At 39.8% G+C, this 17640-nt stretch overlaps 1 protein-coding gene across 5 annotated transcripts in view; it reads left to right on the top strand.

Annotated features, from left to right (window-relative positions):
• The window catches only part of zgc:110158 (uncharacterized protein LOC553590 homolog), a 60078-nt gene that overhangs the window by 32781 nt on the left and 9657 nt on the right, over positions 1 to 17640 (top strand). For 3 of the 5 annotated variants that reach the window (XM_056742739.1, XM_056742742.1, XM_056742738.1), the window contains 2 exons: positions 11729 to 11818; positions 16614 to 16697. In XM_056742739.1, the coding sequence (XP_056598717.1) occupies positions 11729 to 11818; positions 16614 to 16697 (174 nt within the window). The remainder of the gene's footprint in view (positions 1 to 11728; positions 11819 to 16613; positions 16698 to 17640) is intronic. The other 2 variants (XM_056742741.1, XM_056742740.1) reach the window with 1 other exon arrangement.

Here is a 17640-nt window from a genome sequence, read left to right as displayed (position 1 = left end):
TAATACAAATTACTAAACTTAAAGGAGTAGTTCACTATAAAATAAAATTTCATGATGATTCACTCACACATGTCATATAAAGCCGTCCATGTAATTTTTTTCTTCCATCGATAACCAAATGAGGCTTTCCAGGGTTCTTATCCATATGAAGCATTTCAATGGGGGGCTGTTGGTTAAGGTCCAAATTTCAGTTCCTTCGCAGCTTCAGAAGGCTCTACAGGACACCTTAACCTTTTAACAATCCAATCAGATGTCGGGGGATGTCCCACCCTACATATTTCTCATTTAAGAAGTCTTTTCACTCGGTTATAATTCACGATACGCAAAAAAAGTCAACCGCTACTTCCGTTTCATGCCGACTTTAAAAAGACCTGTAGGATTTTTCACGAAAACATATTGTGTTGAATATACTCTCGTAAAAGATATAGCCTTAAGGATCTTGCCGCCATATCCTGCAGTACGTCAGTCTTGAAATGATCACAAAAGATTTCGTTGAGAAAGTTCCTTTGAAAATTCACTACAAGAGCTGTACCTCAAATCAAATCCAGAAGTTGAAAGACTGAGGGACATTAAAGAGAGGGGATGGAGTTAAACATCTGAAGGAAAAATCTACTCTAAATGTGTAGTTAAAGCCTAACCCTCCCGTAATACACACACAGACAGACACATTCTCGTTGCGTAACGCTCTCTCACACACACCAGAACGACAGGAGAAAGGGATGAAATTCCATGACATTGAGGCAGTGATAAAGCTGTATGTGCTATGGTGTGTAGCGTAGCCCGCGGGGATATTTTCAGGTGTGTTTTTATTTATTCATAGAGATGCTGGTGCCGGTTGGCCCAATGACATGCAAGTGCCTGTTTGCAGGCTGCCAGCTGCTGTTAGGACGCCCTGATGACTTTATAATACCACATTATTGTTCATGAAGTTTACGTTAACAAAACGATTTCTATATGAAAAAAACGCTGCTTCTCTTCAGCCACCTGCAATGCAGATGCTAAGGTATTCGGAGTGGTTGTTAGTGAATTACTGCTTACAAGGGTGTTCTGGGTATTTGTATTGAGGTTGGTGCTGTAGAACCATTTTGGGTTATTTGGTGCTCTACCTCTGAAAAAGGTTATTAGTTTGACTGAAGTCTAGTTACACCAAACAAAATGGGTAATAAAGTGAATCAAGTTTGGTAGGTGGTGCAAAGAGTGCCCCCTATTGTTATTTACATTTACACAGTCAGACCATCAGCATGATGACACGCAAAGTTTGCGGTGTGTAGCAACTCGCCGAAGCGGAGGAGCCAAAACACTACAACGATGAATTTGAGGACAGTCGAACATATTTCTATAATTCAAGCTTAAGAGAGTATAAAGAAGATGTGTTCAGGGTGACTAATTATTATCTCTGTTCTCTTCAATGGAGGTGCCACTCTTCTTCTGTCTTTTATTTGCAGTGGGCCTGTGAATATAGCAGCTCAGTCCTGCCCTCTGACGGTCTGGTGGAGTACAGTTACTTTGTTGAACTTGTCCGTCTGCGCTCGTGCGTGAAACTCACTCGTAAAGTCAAGTAATAAGAAATTTTAAGAAATGTGTCCAACTGCCCTCTCAGATTGTTCTCTGTGGTCTTGTGCTCTGTGGTTGAGCTCCAGAGTCAGAGTGGATTGGTGTTATGAAGAGATGTTATGGTGGGTTGTTTATCTGATTTGTGTGGTCACACCCTGCTGAGAACATTAGTGGAAAGCTTGCTCCGAGCACACGGAACGTTTCACCGAGACCTCCCGAAATGAATGCTTGTCAAAGTGATTTCAGTTTTCAGCTTAAACCCTTTGTCATCGACCAAACGGAAGTCTGATTCCCTGCCCCGTCTTCTGAACCTACTGTTTAGGACATGTTCAAGTTCCCTACTACGGTAGAAATGAAATTATTATACAATGTTTGGTTGTCTTGGCAATATGTTTTGGGTCTTTTCCATTTTAAAGGCACATCCACGACCCAACTTCAGTGATCTAGTTAAAGGGAGGAGGTTCTCGTCCAAGGTTTTACAGTAGACTGGCCCGTCCCTCAGCCCCTCAATGCGGTGAAGTTATCCTGTACCCCTAGCAGAGAAAAAGCCCTAAAGCATAATGTTTCCAACACTGTGCTTCTCTGTAGGGATGGTGCTCTCGGGGTCATATTCAGCAATTCTCTCCCTACAAAATCAGAAGCCAATTTTGGTCTTACAGCACTTTCTTTAAAGCCTTTTATGAATCATTTTGATGTTCATTGTCAAAATTCACATGACCCAAGCGGGCCTTCTTGGGGAGGAGGACCTTGTGGGTGCTTGCTAACTGTGGTCTCAACTGTCTTGAAATCATCAACAAGCTTCTTCCATTTAGTTCTGGGCTGATCTTCAACCATTCTCATGATCATCTTTACCCCATTGGGGAAATCTTGCAGGGAGCTCCAGACCAAGGGCAATTGATAGTTATTTATTTCTTCTATTTCCAAATAAATAATCACACCAACAGTTGTATCCTTCTTACCAAGCTTCTGTCTGTAGCCTGTTCATGGTTTGTGCAGGTCTACAATCTTGTCCCTGATATCCTTTAGAACCTATTTGATCTTGACCATGGTGGAGGAGAGGTTGAAATGGAAGATACAGAATCTGTTGGCAGGCATCTTTTATATACATAACTAGCTGACTTAGGAGTACTTTCTTAAAGTGACAGGACTATTTTGTGTTCCATAAAGGCACATAACCAATCTGTGGAGCCAGAATTCTCGCTGGTTGTTAGGGGATTAAATACGTATTTCACTGAATAGAAAACAAACCAATTTATAACCTTTATATAATTTTTCCCCCCTGAATTTTTGGTTAATATTCGTTTTCTATCAGTTAAAATAAACCTACCGTAAAAATTATAGACCCTTCATTTCTTTGTAAGGAGGCGAAGTTACAAAATCAGCAGTGGATCAAATAATTATATCCCTCACTGTATTTAGGGTAAATTAAAATTATTTCGATGTGATGAGCTCAATTTCGGCCACAGTTTTGATGTGTTTTGTCATGCTGACATTCTTTCACATTGCTGTGGGTTGATCTTGAGGTTTGACTAAAAATGTTCACAATACATCCAGAAATGCTGATTACAGGTACAGTTTACCGCGTAGCTTGATGACGCTGTTTAGAAGCGTGGAATGATGGAATATGTTGTCTTCAACGCTGATACATCAATCAGACGGTAACGAGAAATCATGTTAGCTGAAGAGGTAAAGTAATAAAGTTTTATAAATGTTGCGTTTGATGAAATTATTTATTTCATTATAATGAATTAGACCCGAGTAATGTAAGATTTACAACTAAATTGTTAGTCATAGATGTTACAGTAATTGTCTAATTCAATGGTGTGATAACACTGTGGAGTTTAAGTGATCAATTCAATCATAGTAAAAGTTATTTTGAATGTACCCACATCATTTGCAATAATGCTTGACGGACCGACGGTCTACGACAGTGTCACGCCGTTGCAATGTCAGTAAAGGCGGTATCAATGGGGTAATGCGGATATGACGCCTTTGACTGGCGACTAAACGGCCCCGGTCGACTGATTTAGAATGGTGATTTAAAAGGAGTTGAAAACATTTGAGATATTGCAAGTACTCAGCTGAAAAAAAAACATTGGTCTAGTGGTTTTTCGATATTTTACTGTAAAATTCTTACAAACTGTACCTTTAAATAAACATTGGAATAGTCTCTTTCATTTTTCCATGGCTCTATTTTTTCTAAACTTAGTCATCTGAATCATCAGACGTGACATTTTAAAGTGTTAGAAGGCTGCCTGACACCAGTTTTCATTAAAAGTATCCATTTAAGTTATTGACTGACCTCAGGGCCCAGTTGCATGAACTAAGCCGCTAAATTAAGACTGTGTTTTAACAACTAGTCTCACTGACAAGCAATTAGTTAGGACTAATCGGTCTTACTATATATATATTTCAGTTAATCCAATCTACCTTTTTGTGTAACTAATTTTCAGAAGTTAAAACCAATTATCAAGAAAAACAATAGATGACTAACCTCTTAGAAGTTTTATCACAAAAAGCTGCTGATAAATGACAAACCAAACGGCAGGAAGGAAGCAGACAGTTTGTGTCTAGTTTGAAATGCTTTCTTTTTCAATTAGACCCAACGGAGGTATTACGTATTAAAATTGCATTCGTATTAAATAATTCTGCTGGCCAGGTTGGCGGACAGTTACTTACCTCTCAACGTTCTTCTTGTTCTTCACGTTTCCAAAATAAAAAAGAGCTCGCTTACCACACTGAAGCATAAACTTTAATATTACAGTTGACGTTCTATAAGCACTTTTGTCAAGAACCGTGTCAAATTAAATGTCTACTGTAAAAGATCTGAGAGTTTTTAAAGGTTTCAAATCTTTTCACATGTCTGCTTGGTTTGAACATTTTGTCTCGTTTAATTTTTTGATATAAACTGACAAAACTCTTAAACCTGCTGCTATGTTTAATTTGATTTCCTGAGAGGATCTTTTGGGGTAAAATTCATGCTGTATTTTTAGCAGAAGTTCTTTGGCATAAAATGGCCTTGTGTCCTGATGGCTGGCGGTGTTCTCCTAGGTTTATCTACAACAGACACCAGTCCTGTCACTCCGCAGACCTAAAGAGGATTTGTGGAACGATTGCGCCCTGGTCGTTATGTACAGAGAAGGGCTTTCCTCAATGAGAATTCTAAGAAAGTTAGTTCCAGTTTTGCGAAACATGTTGTGATGTGTGTGTGAAAGCTCTGCCATTGTTTGGAATTTTCTGTTGGAATTGCGGTATTATTCCGCATGTTAGTTCTACAAGCAAGGCCCAAAAGTCTAAGACCACTTATGAAAATACATTAATTACCGTTTTTATCCTTTAGAAATTCAATTATCAGCAAAACAATTTGGGTGGAAATTGAGAGAAGATTTAATACAAGCTTTACAAGTTTGTGGAAAACATGATACTCTGTTACCCCTGATGTAATTAAAAAAAAAGCATTATCTGTTTTTTTGTGTAAGAAAAGACATTCATCTTCGTGCAAAAGAGTTGTTGTGGTCTATAGATGCCTTTTCTGTTAGTAAACTTTCTTACAAATTTTTGTGGGCGGAGCTTAGGTGGAGGCAGAAAGATCCCCCTGACCCTATTACCAATGCTAGGTAGCACATTTTGTTTGCCTGCTTTATGACAATGGCCAAAATCCAATAAAATTTGAACATCTTAGGTCACTCACTTTATAGGGCCGTGATTATTTTATAAAATTTTTACTTTAAGGCAAGAACCCTGTCTGATCAAGTATGTGTTAAAATATCTAATTGGAGACTGTATTCAGTCGATTGCGGCACTAAACAACACAACAAGATGATATTTTAAACTCCTTACGTGGCTGAATCTGTGCTGGTTTGTATTGGCCGCCTCGAGTTTTCCCTTTGTTTTTCCTCCAGCAAATGCCGTGACGTAAGCATGACTATGGCGCTAAAGGGGTCTATAGGACAAACTTGCTACGTTGAATATTGACCTAAAAGTACTTTAGAATAAATATTTATTCTGCATCATGTCATAACATATATTGGTTTATATTGTTTAAAATTCTAACATCTTTGCCATATGTTTTATTATTGAATCCATATGAAAAACACAAAAGTGTTTTAGTGGTTTTGTGTCTGTATATTTAAAGTCAATGGGGGCCAAAGTTGTATGAAAAACAACGTTTTTCAAAATATCTTCCTCTGTTTTCTGCAGAAGAAAGTCATACAGGTTTGGAAGAATATGACGTCAAGCGAATGATGAAAATGTACATTTTTGGTAAACTATCCCTTAGATTGTTATTCATTTATTGCAGTATAATTATTCATTAAAAGGTAACATTCCTACAGTGAATGTAATGTATTGAGATTCGTTTGATAAATCAATGATATGCATTTGAGAAAAGTGTTTTTTTCCAAGCCCTCACCTGTGTGTCCGCTGGTGGAATTCACATTACATGTTGTACGTGTACAAACTGATGTTTTTAATCACAGAAATGCCATCTTAGGATACAAGTGTACACAAAATGCCTCATGAATCTTGTGCAGTTTCTCATAACTGCCTGTTAAGTATGAGTGGAAGTATGAGTGGTCCCCATTTGCATTGTGCATTTTCCACAAGCCAAAAGTTACAAGGTGCCGTCAACCCCCTTTTACTCGGTTCACGGCAGAATCAGACACCACGAACTGAACCAGAAATGTCTTGGCGCTCTCCCGGTTGTGTTCTCAATCCTCTCTTGTTTCTCTTCTGCGTTACCGTTTCCCTCCCTCTCTCCCCCTCCCTCTCAGAGCCTAATTAATGGCATTAATTATCTCCAATTAGCAGTGTGGACTTGGCAGCCGTTTCTGTCCCCTCATTCTTTTGTTTCACAGAGGGCTGTGACATAGTATTCTCCCTGTGGGGCTGTCACCGGTCTAATGAAAGGCTACAAGGTCTGGCTTTTACTTCTCTTCCTCGTTCTATTAAGGCACTTCAGCACGTTAGCCTCATTAGCAGCAGTTCACGGCACCAAGCTAAGTTTTCAGAGGCGGAATCTGGTCCGTTTTCTCCCTCACAGGTGTTTATCTCCGTGTCTTATGTGCGGAAGGTGAGAGCGTGAGGGTCAGTGTTCGCTGGCCTGTGAAGCTCATGTGAACGGACAAGCTCGGGGGCATCGCTGTACTCGTGCTGAAGCCGTAGGTCTGACCCAAACGAAATGACCCGTCGAACGTCTTCTGGCTCGTGCGGATGGCTTTGGTTAACCTTCTGTCGCTGGTCCAATTATCACGTTATGCAGTAATATGTGAATGTGCGTTTTGAAGGGCATTTGCTTTCGACTGATGAAGGCGGCGAGGAGATTTTTGTTTATTCTATATGTGGATAAAATCTATATTCCCTCCTATGCTGTAGGATGCTTTTTGTCAAATGACTTTGTTTAGTTGTTCACCCAAAAAATCTGTCATAATTTACTCACCCTCTTGTCATATTATACCTTTCCATTTCCAACACACAAACAAGATATTTTGTAGAATGACCCATTTACTTCTATTGTATGGATTGGACTCAAAATTAAATGCAAGTCAATGGGTCCCGGCGTTGTTGGGTTTGAAATGACGGGTGGGTAAATGATGATGGAAGTTTCATTTTTGTGTGAACTATCCCATTTCGGTACTATATTTCCTTTTAATGCTTCCTCATGTTCGATTAGGGTGTATTGTACAAATATGCCCTCTGGATAGTTTTGGGCACTATTTTATAAATGCGTTGAAGACTTAAGACCAAAGTTGTTCAGATACATAAGACATGTTTACAGTATGATGTGCTGGGAAAATCTTTAGTCCATGGATTCACAAACGATTTAGCTTCACACCATCTCGAACGAACATCTAGTGTTTGAGCTAACAACACATCTTTCCGCCAGCATGTTGATTATCCATGCAGGTCTCTCCAGCTAATCTTTATAGACTCAACTCCAACTACACATGAGAGAGGGATGAGAAAAGAGAGAGAGAGAGAGGTCGGAAAATGGACTGAAAGGGACAACACAAGCGCGAGAGGAGTAGCGAAGCCAGTGAAGAGAGAATGCTATCTGGAGAGTTGAAGATGCGGAAAGGTTAAGGACGCTGGACAGAGCCTAAGGGTCTTGTTCTCACCTCCGCTTTGCACTCTCGCCCACTGAATCATTTTTAATAAACTGCGTGGCTGCTCTGAGGTTCATCCTCACTGAAGAGTGTATTTACAGAGGCCAGTTGGTCAGAGACGTCACAGGGCTGGTTACCCCATTTCACTTAACACTGCTGTTGGAAATGTGTGGGATTCAGAGAAGCACATTTGGTGATGTTTTATTTTTAGCGTCTTGAGATGTTTGTTTGCGAGTAGGAGTAGGTGATGTCATAGCTGGCCGCAAAAGAAACTTGACCCACCTGTGTGATGAGGAGAAGAAAATGTGATAAATAAATCATTGCGGGTCCTTCTACCACAAGTGACTGAGGCGGATTCTACTTACAAAACAGCAGAATGGTGTTAAAATGGCTTTCATGGACATGGCGTTGAAGCAATACTATGGGTAGTTACCTTTTCACGTCAGCAGTTTGGTGGAATGAGAAGCTTTACAGAATTTCTTTATCTGTATTTGTCAATAAAATCCATAATCTTCTTGAAGTTACATTAACTATTAAACTATTGTAACCATAGTTTATTCATAACCAAGGTATTACAGTTTTGTTTTTTTAGTTTTATTGTAGTTTTATAAATATTTTTGAAAAGATTTGACATTTGAAGCTTTTGTTCATTTTTAATGTTAATGTTGAATATTTTAGCAGTTTTGATATGTACTTTTGTCATTTTATGTTGCTAAATAAGTCTAAATCCCATCACAATAATCATAGTTAAACCATGATATTTGAAGTGAAACTACTATGATAATACAAATAAATACTAATCTGTCAAAACACATGGGAACTACCTTTTTACTGTAATAAAACCATGGTTTGCCCTTGTCCCTATTGTTAATGTGTGTAAGAGGGAGAATTCATTATAGTTTCTTTATAATATTTTTTAAATATATTTTCTTTATGGATGTAAGGTCTGCTATGAAAGAGAGAGGATGTGTGTCTTCAGATTTCCAGTGAGCAAGCCAAAGAAAGACAATACTCCATAAGGTGTCAAGTTTTCTTTAACTATGTGCGCCGGGTATGAATATTAGTTGTCGAGATGTAAAATCCAAGTGTTTATGCGAGCATGCTGGAGTGTTTATTTACTTGTGCGGCGTGTATTGAGAACCGCGTCGAAGTGTAAAACCTGAGAGAATGTTGCACGTGTGTTTATGTTTACACGAGTACTGTTATTTAGTGGCTGGTGTAGAGGTGCGCGTCCTGAAATGAGCTGCTGTTTAATGGCTTGATTAGATGATGGCAGTAATCAGCGAGGATCGTGTCGAACGCTGAAAAGCTCGGTCCCTCCCTTCTCAAACACGCATACACACGCGTGCTTTCCCTACCGGCGGGTGATTGACGGCCTGAGGGTTTTAATGGCACTGGAGAGGGAGAGCTGAGGTCGGAGTTGTCATGGCAACAAGGCGAAGGAGGCCTCTTTCACCCCCTCTACCTCCCTCTTTCTGTCTTTATGCACCTGAACAGAGCTGCATCTCACACACATACTCACGCACACTACAGTTGTGTGTTCCTCTCCTCAGTCCGCAGTATACACAACGCTTTGTGTGTGTTTAAGCGCATGTGTGTGAAGCCTAGCGACCGCAGTCTCTCTCTCTCTCCTCGTAAAAGCCCACTGAAGCCTGAGCACTAATACTCGCTGGTCGCCCCGGGTTACGGTTCACCACACGCCCCCCGTACTGCTGTGTTAGCTGGGATTGGTTGGGTTGGTGTGGGGGACTGTGTGTGTGTGTGTGTGTGTATGTGTGTGTGTGTGTGGAACAGCAATTCTGTATAACAGCTATTTAAGCCCAACAGATTCGGATCTTTGAGCAGAACAGGGAACCGGACTCTCCATCATCAGTACCACAATGTGTGCGTGTTTAGGGGGACGACTCCACCATATACCTCAACCACAAGACCCCTTCATACCTATTTTTGTGTGTATGTTGGCTAGGCAATATGTGATTGTGTTATGTGGATCTCGATGTTTTGCGTTTTGTGTTGTAGTTTTTCTTCTTTTATCAACTCTCGTTTTAAAAGTGGATTCAAATATTTATTTGTTAAACTATAATAAAGGGTATCTTTATAGTTACTATATTTTAGACGGTTTCATCGGACACGCGCTGGCCCGAAGTTAACATCCAGTCTGTGTTTGTTTATATAATATTTTATTTATAATTTATGTTAATATTAATACATAGTAGTATTTTTTTGTATTAAATTAAACGACTTAACAGTTATTTATTCTTTGCGGTTTACAGGATGTTACGTTTGGGCCACATAATGTTTGTTTATGCCACTAAATCGGTCTATATATAGTAGTTTTATTTTCATTAATATTTTGAATTGGGTTTTATTTTTATTTGTCGTTTTTGTTTTACATTTTTAGTTATTTTCTGTTCTCGATTACTTATTTGTTATAGTTGTAGTGTATAATATGTTGTAGTTTTTGTTTACTTTTTATTTATGATCAGTTAATAAGTTTTGTGGCTTTAAAATGTTTTTTATTTTAAATTTTTCCAAAAATATTTAAACCAGTATTTTATTTGAATTCAATAAACAGAAATGTTATAATTGTTTTAGTTTAAGTAAACTATATTAACCTTGGCAGCGTCGCGCATGGTTAGGGCATGGTGTAAATGTTCTTATAATCACAAGCTTCAGGATAAAGAGATACCAGGATATTGAATAGTAAGACAAAAAATTGAATAGAAACCTTTAAACATTTTGAAATCATTGCATTGCTCTAAAAGGGAGCTCTCTGTGTGTGCGTGTGTGAGGTCAGGGGTGGCGTAGCTGTTTGTCCGATGGATGTTGTAGAGAGGTTTGAGTTACAGCAGGGGGAGGGTGTGTGTGAACGGACTGCCAGCTCTCGCTCTTTAATCCCTTCTCTCTCTCTCTCTCTCTCTCTCTCTCACTCTCTCACACTCTCTCTCTCTCACACACTCTCTCTCTCACTCTCTCATAGAATAGACTAGGCTGGCGAACACACAAGCCCCCAGCAGCAGTCTGTTAAAGAGGTTTGAGTGAGGGATCGGGGCCAGCAAAGTAAAGGGAGCCCCGTCTCTAAGTGTTCCACTAGCTCAGGATATTCCACTTAAGGCTGCTTATGTACTGTTTGCTTGTTTTATGACTCTTTACGAGTGGAAGTATGCACACACAAACATACAGATGCACCAGAGCTGTGCTGTGGTGTAGTCGTGTTCTACAAATGACAGTAGAGAGCGACGGTTATCGGTCTGTTCAAGAGCAGGTTTGGAGGGATTGATTTGAAGGTATAATTTGCTGTAAATACACAAAGTTGTGTCTGAATGGATAGCATTGTACTGTTGTGTCCATTTGACTCATGATATTGAAGTGTTTGTCTTGTAAGGCTGTTGTTTACTGGGCTTCTGAATGCCATTGTATTCTGTTTATTCTCTGGTAGTTCTGGATACTTTGCTATTGTCTCAGTTTGAAACGTTTATTAGAAAAATGATGTATTATGGAAATCTGTGGTCTTTTAGTAACTCTGTCGTAATATTAGTTTTTGTTTGTAGCACTATGTTGGGACTATGGTATATTAATATAGTATGAAATAAATGGATAATGTTCTGCCATTTTTATTTTGAGAAGAAACTGTAAAATAAATGTATTAAAAAATATTTTTTTCATTTGTATATATTGTTGTTAAACAAGTCACTATAGACTGTTTCATTGCGCGCCTGACCGGTTTTTGTTTGGTTATTGTCTAATAATATAACTATTTAATTTATGTCGATATTAATTTGTATTATTATTTTCCTGTTTTATATTTGTATTAAATAAACGATTTGTTGAATTTTGTTGTATGTTCATTTTTTTAAATAAACAATTTGTTGAATGGGTCCTGTAGTTAGGTCACACATATGGTACATTGACATCTAGTGGTTGAGCTTACGGGGTGTTGTTTTACACAACTCAGTATAGATATTGTCCAATAGTTGTTTGTTTAAATCGTCATTGGCGAAAAAGAATAACTAATAATAAGATTTATACTGACTTTTTGTACTTATTCGTTTTTGCCCTTCTTTTCCCAGAGTGCAGCAGCCGCCCCTAGCCCTGTTATGGGTAACATGCCCCCCAACGACGGTATGCCTGGAGGACCGATGCCCCCCGGCTTCTTTCAGGTGAGCGCTGCTGGTTTCATTCTCACTAGCTCTTACCCGTCCTCCTCCTCTCTCGTTTATCACCCTCACGCCTGCGCTCCATTCATCCATTCATTCATGCGTTCTCTGTATCTGTATGCGTGGGCTGCTGGTGGATCTGCTTGTGACTGTGGGTTTTGACAGCAGCCTAGAGCTCAGTTAACTGTGAGATCATTCTGATCGGCACTCCTTCACATATATCACCAAAGCCAAAACCGTATGAACGTGATATAACTGCAGAGCTTTTAGTAATGCTGAAAATTACAGCGGTTTGCATTTGTTTGGAATAACGATGATTTAATTCATTCAAATTATGTTGATTAATTTATTGCATGAATCACAAATATTCACATAAAATAGTGTCTGCTGAGAAATACCCTTAAATTAAGTTAAAACGTTTAATGGACATTACAAAAATGTGTCTGTAGAACCGTTTTCAAAAATTACTTAATTGTTATTTATTGTTGACATTTTGGTAAATGATGTCAGGTAGTTAAACACTGTAAAATCTATATTGAGACCCCTGCGTTCTGTTGCGCACTATTTAACTGTTTTCTGGATGCAATAGTTGGTCCTGAGACCGACCCTTAATCATTTTGTGCCGTCGCTCTCGTAATCTCATAATTTGTGGGTCAGGGGTACGAATAATTGCATTCATTTTTATGTGTTTTTTTCCCCCCAATACATAATCACAGTAAATTAACATGTCAAATTGGCAGCCGTAATAAAGAATCGATGGAATAATAGACGGGAAAGTTGCAGGGCAGTTCTGCTGTCTGATAATTCATTTAACTGCTTCAAAACATTTTTAATGGTGTGTGTGTCTCTCTGAGAGAACGAGAGAGAGAGAGAGAGAGAGACTGAATGGCCTATTCAATCTTCATGTTCGTGCGGTGCGGTACATTGAGATCTCCGGCATGCTTTGTAAAGGTGTTATATCTCTTTAACATATTTCATTGTGTTCCTTTTTTCCCTCCTGTTGTCTCGTCCGCTTACCTCCTTATTCATTTCACACCGAAGGCTGTGTTGTGTTCGCTGTGGAGGTTTTACGGCCCATATATGAATCGCTTTAGTGGGCAGATACAGTTGTCTGTCTTTGATCTTTGAAGCCATTTGAAATGGCATGCTATGAAAACACATAGTAGAGGAATGCATTTGTGCAGGGCTTCTATAATCTTCTGCACTTACACGGGAACGCTAAGTGTAACGAGACACTATAAGACGAAGCGATGGACTATGTGTGTGTGTTTACACGGCTCTCAAGCCACACGATTTGAGTCGGCATTCATATCCACTGCACAAACGTTAGATGAGGGATACGTTACATGCAGACGTTTTTGGAGAGATGGAGAGAGAGAAGGTTTCTAACTGCCTGTGTTTACAAGAAACATCAAGTTCACATAGACACCCAACTTGTTAATGAAACATGCTTGTGCACATCCGCAGCCCTTCCCATGATGCAGTGGGGGCGGTGGAGCGTTTGCTCAGTGATGGACAGGTCTGGCATTTGGCAGCGTTTGCGATAAGGCAGAGCGGAGGGAGGAGATGATTTCTGCCGCCGTCTGGAATATCTAATGTACGGGGATGGATGTACAGGGGAGCGTGTTTGAGGAGGGTACGGAGCGGTGTGGAGCAGATTTTTGGAGAAGCAGAACTGTGCTATTTATATCAGACCCGCGCTGAGGGAGAGAGAAAGGTGCGATGTGTTTTGGTGTGTGTGTTTCTTCTGAGATTCGTTTCTCACGGCCGTTTCACACCGGACACAAAAGCAGAGCGTATTTTCTCTGCCGATGTTAACAGGTTAGAGGATTAACACTGCATGCGGATGTGGCGCATGAGCAGTGATGCGATGGGACTGTGTGTGTTTGTGTTGTATTTCAGCGAATACTGTCATCCTGACTGTTTAACGCATTTTTGCGTGTTTAAAGTCCATATAGTAACTGACATGCGCAGCCATACTGTGTACTGTGGAGACCAGGTGTAGGGGCGGATGGAAGCAGTGAAGGGTGAAAGATGAAGGAAAGCAGGAGGCAGAGGAGGTTCTCTGGCAGAGAAAGGTTGAGACGGAGTAAGAGAGAGAGAGAGCAGTGGGGCGATCTCTGCTGATGCTGTGTGTGATGAGGTGTAATGAACAGTCGTGACCCCAGTGCTACTGTGAGTTAAAGAGGCCTTGAGCATCCCTAGACCCCTCTAATCCTTCCCTCAGACCCACTCTGAAAGAGGCAGGCGGCCAGGGAAAACACACAAACACTCGTATTCCAGAACATGGTTTCTGGGACAGCTAGTGGAGCAGGTCTCATTCCAAACCCCGCAGCGCTCCCTTCTCACGGGGAGGTCAGCGACGGGTCACGGTTAAAACGGAGGCGAAGTATCACCCGTGCATTCTCAAAATGATAATACATGGGTTGTATGTTGTATTAATGTACAGGTTATTGATAAAAGGCGGCTTGCATTGAAAACGCAATGCAATTTTGTTTTTCAGATTTGATTTTATTTAGTGAAAGAAAGCGAAGGAAGAACAGAGAAACGTTTAAGGAAGTGTCGCAAGCCTGATTCAAACACGTGCTCCCCAGAAGAGCTGCATGGTTCAGTAACTGCTAGCACATTTTTTATGGCTCATTCAAGCATGTCAGAGCAGCCGTGTTTTTTGGTTGATGATGTGGGTGGGTCAGCTTTTTACTCTGATCTGTTATGTTGTGGCTGTGGTCTGCGTTACAGCTCTAGTCATCAGCTTAGAGATTTCCGGTAATGCTGGATGGATGGTTTCCTCTGCCCCTCTGAAAGCAGCAGGAGGGCTTGTCTGAGGTCTGAACGTTGGCCATAGGTCAATAAGTGTGGGTCACGTCGTAGACGAACGAAAATATTAAGTACATTTAAAACACCTTATGCTCTTCAGCTATACTTATTTTCCTTTTGATATAACACTAAACTTGGCATTTTGTTGCAATTGACCTCAGATGTCAGTATCAAATACTCAACCATATTTGCACATTTTATTACCATTAGTTATCGATAGCCGTTCTCAAATGAGCAGAGATGATACAAATATGAAGCCAAACTTGTTCAGTGTTATTGCACTACTGTTAAATACAAACGGAGAGATTTGCTTTGCAAACACCGCCCCCATGTGGTCAGAAAGTGCTATCGCAGCTGTCTCGCTTTCTTCATTCATGATAACTGCCCCTTCAGGGCCGGTGAATGGAGATTGAAGGGCTCTCTGTTGATGACCATGCCGGTACGTGGCAGGTTATTATCTTTTCAGAAGAGTCAGAAGTGATTTATAAAATCACTGTTTTGAGACCCTTCCGTCACCAACGAGGCGCGACTGAAAAGCGAACGCGATTGGCTGAATGACTGGTGGGTTCCAGCGGGGGCCGGTGACGGGAGCACGGGACCCATTATAGCATATGCTTCTCATTTGGTTTGAATGATCAGCGAGGGGGAAGAGAAGAAAATGTGTAGAGAAAAAACCTTGCGGTAAATTAGTCATGTTCTCTTGTTCCTCACAGAAGCGTTTTGGACTTGAGCTCAATGGGATGTTGCTCATTAATGATTTCAAATTACGGCTGCTTTGTACAGTTGTTATGTACAGTGAAATGTTTAATGGGTCTTATGAGACGCAATTAATTCAGGGAAATATATCTTCTACACACTTCATATAAACGGCACCGTGCACTCCAAACAAGACTTCTATATTTTTAATGGATTACGTGATGCTTGTCTGTTCATTCTGTTGAGTTTAGGACATCACGTGGCATTGATGGATTGGAATCTAGGGTGTTTGTATACTGAAAAAAGTTGTATTACATACTTGTAAAAAGTGCCCACTTTTAATGCTCTAAAGCAGTCTTCCAAACTTCCAACGGGTCTAAGATTACTTGTAAAAGACAAATCAAGCATTAAATAAGCCAAACATAATAAGCCAAAACAAAATGATATTTCTTAGTGTTTTATTTTTTGGTAATAAATATACATTTACATTTATGCATTTGACAGACGCTTTTATCCAAAGCAACTTACAATGCATTATACTGCACATTTGTTTCTAATGATATGCAATCCCTGGGATCGAACTCATGACCATGGCGTTGTTAGCACCATGCTCTGACCACTAAGCTACAGGAATGCTTCTACATCTTCTAGTTATAAATATTAGAATATTTTGAGTCAAAAAGTTAAAGATGCACTGCTCTATCGTATACGGGTCCTCAGATGCTGTTTGTATTAGGTTTCTTATTAAATTTAAAGGGACAGTCCAACCACCAAAAAAAATCTTTAATCATTTATATTACCTGGTATATGAATCTTTTTTCTGTAGAACAGAGAAGATATTTTGAGGAATGTCTATCAATGGCGGCCAACGTTGTTTGGTTACCAACCTTCAAAATACCTTCTTTTGTGTTCTGCGGGAAAAAAACAGAAGTCACACAGATTTAGGATGACGTGAGGGTGAGTAAATGATCAAATCATTTTCATTTTTGGTTGAACTGTCCCTTTAAGTGTTGATTTATTGTGAGGTCATTCATGTTTGTGGCACAATCAGTGCAAAGTTTATAACTTGCTTTTAGTCCTTTATCTTTGAATTAATACTTGAAACTACATTACAAATTTCAAACTTTGGGTCGTTCTTGGTTTCCGGACACTCTTCAGTAAGGAGTGAAAGTCTTTGAGCATCAATGAGTCTGTATGACTGTATGTGTGTGTATGGGCCTCATCAGGAGCGGGCTTCACCAGAAGGCCTTCTGTGCGTCTCTCATCTCCCTCTTCTCTCTTAAAGGGCCCTCCCGGCTCGCAGCAGTCACCACACGCACAGCCTCCCCCACACAATACCAGCAACCCCATGATGGGACCACACGGCCAGGTAAGACACACAGCAACGCTCACAATCACACACACGTATACTCGGCTGGCCTATATTCAAAGTCATACTTGCACATTGCAGGTGAGCAGTGTAAATGACATGGTTATTCATCATTCTGTGAGGTCTTTTTGACATTCACAGAAACATACAAGGACAGGTTTAAAAACGGGAACCTGGAGATGGAAAATGAGTGTCCCGTCTGTAGACTTTTGCCGTTGTTAAATTTAAGGTGAATGAAAACCAGGTTGTGAGAGAAAGACATGTGATCCGATCCATAGTCTGTGATGTTGCATTCTGGTCTCAGTTGACTAAAATTCAAAATGCACTTGAAAGCTGTTAAATCCTCTTCTAAATTAATAAATGTGTTTGTATGTAAAATGAAAAGAAATGATCATATTACAATTTGTAGTTGCAAACCTGTATACATTTCTTTGTTCAGTTGAAGAATGTTAGTTATTGACATTTTTGAGGAACCATTGACTACCATAGTAGGATAGTCAAAAGTGCCCCAGAACTGTTAATGTTCCTAAATTCTTCAAAATATTAGTACAATCATTTTTCCTACTATGATAGTAAATGATTTCCCAGTTGGGAAATGGGATTTTCCCATTTCTCAGTTCATCAGAACAAAGAAATGTATACAGGTTTGGAACAACTTGAGGTTGATTATATGATGACAGAATGTTCATTTTCGGGTAGATTCAAAGATATACTGTATTGGTAACAGACATACAGACCTGTTTTGTATCCGTCAAATTATTTTTTTCACTATTACTATACAATTTTTCTAAATAAAACACATTCAGCCTATACAGCCTATTAAATACACTGTACTAGCGTATCTCACTGCCTCGTTCTCATTTGTGACATACTAAACATGGCAGTTCCCTTTGTTTTCCTTTTGCTTCCCTTCTGTTTCTGTATACTGGGAACATTGAGGTAC

Source organism: Triplophysa dalaica, chromosome 3, assembly GCF_015846415.1.
Source record: "Triplophysa dalaica isolate WHDGS20190420 chromosome 3, ASM1584641v1, whole genome shotgun sequence".
NCBI lineage: Eukaryota > Metazoa > Chordata > Actinopteri > Cypriniformes > Nemacheilidae > Triplophysa > Triplophysa dalaica.
The sequence above is the reverse complement of the archived record's forward strand: the minus strand, read 5'-3'. Positions and strand labels throughout refer to the sequence as shown.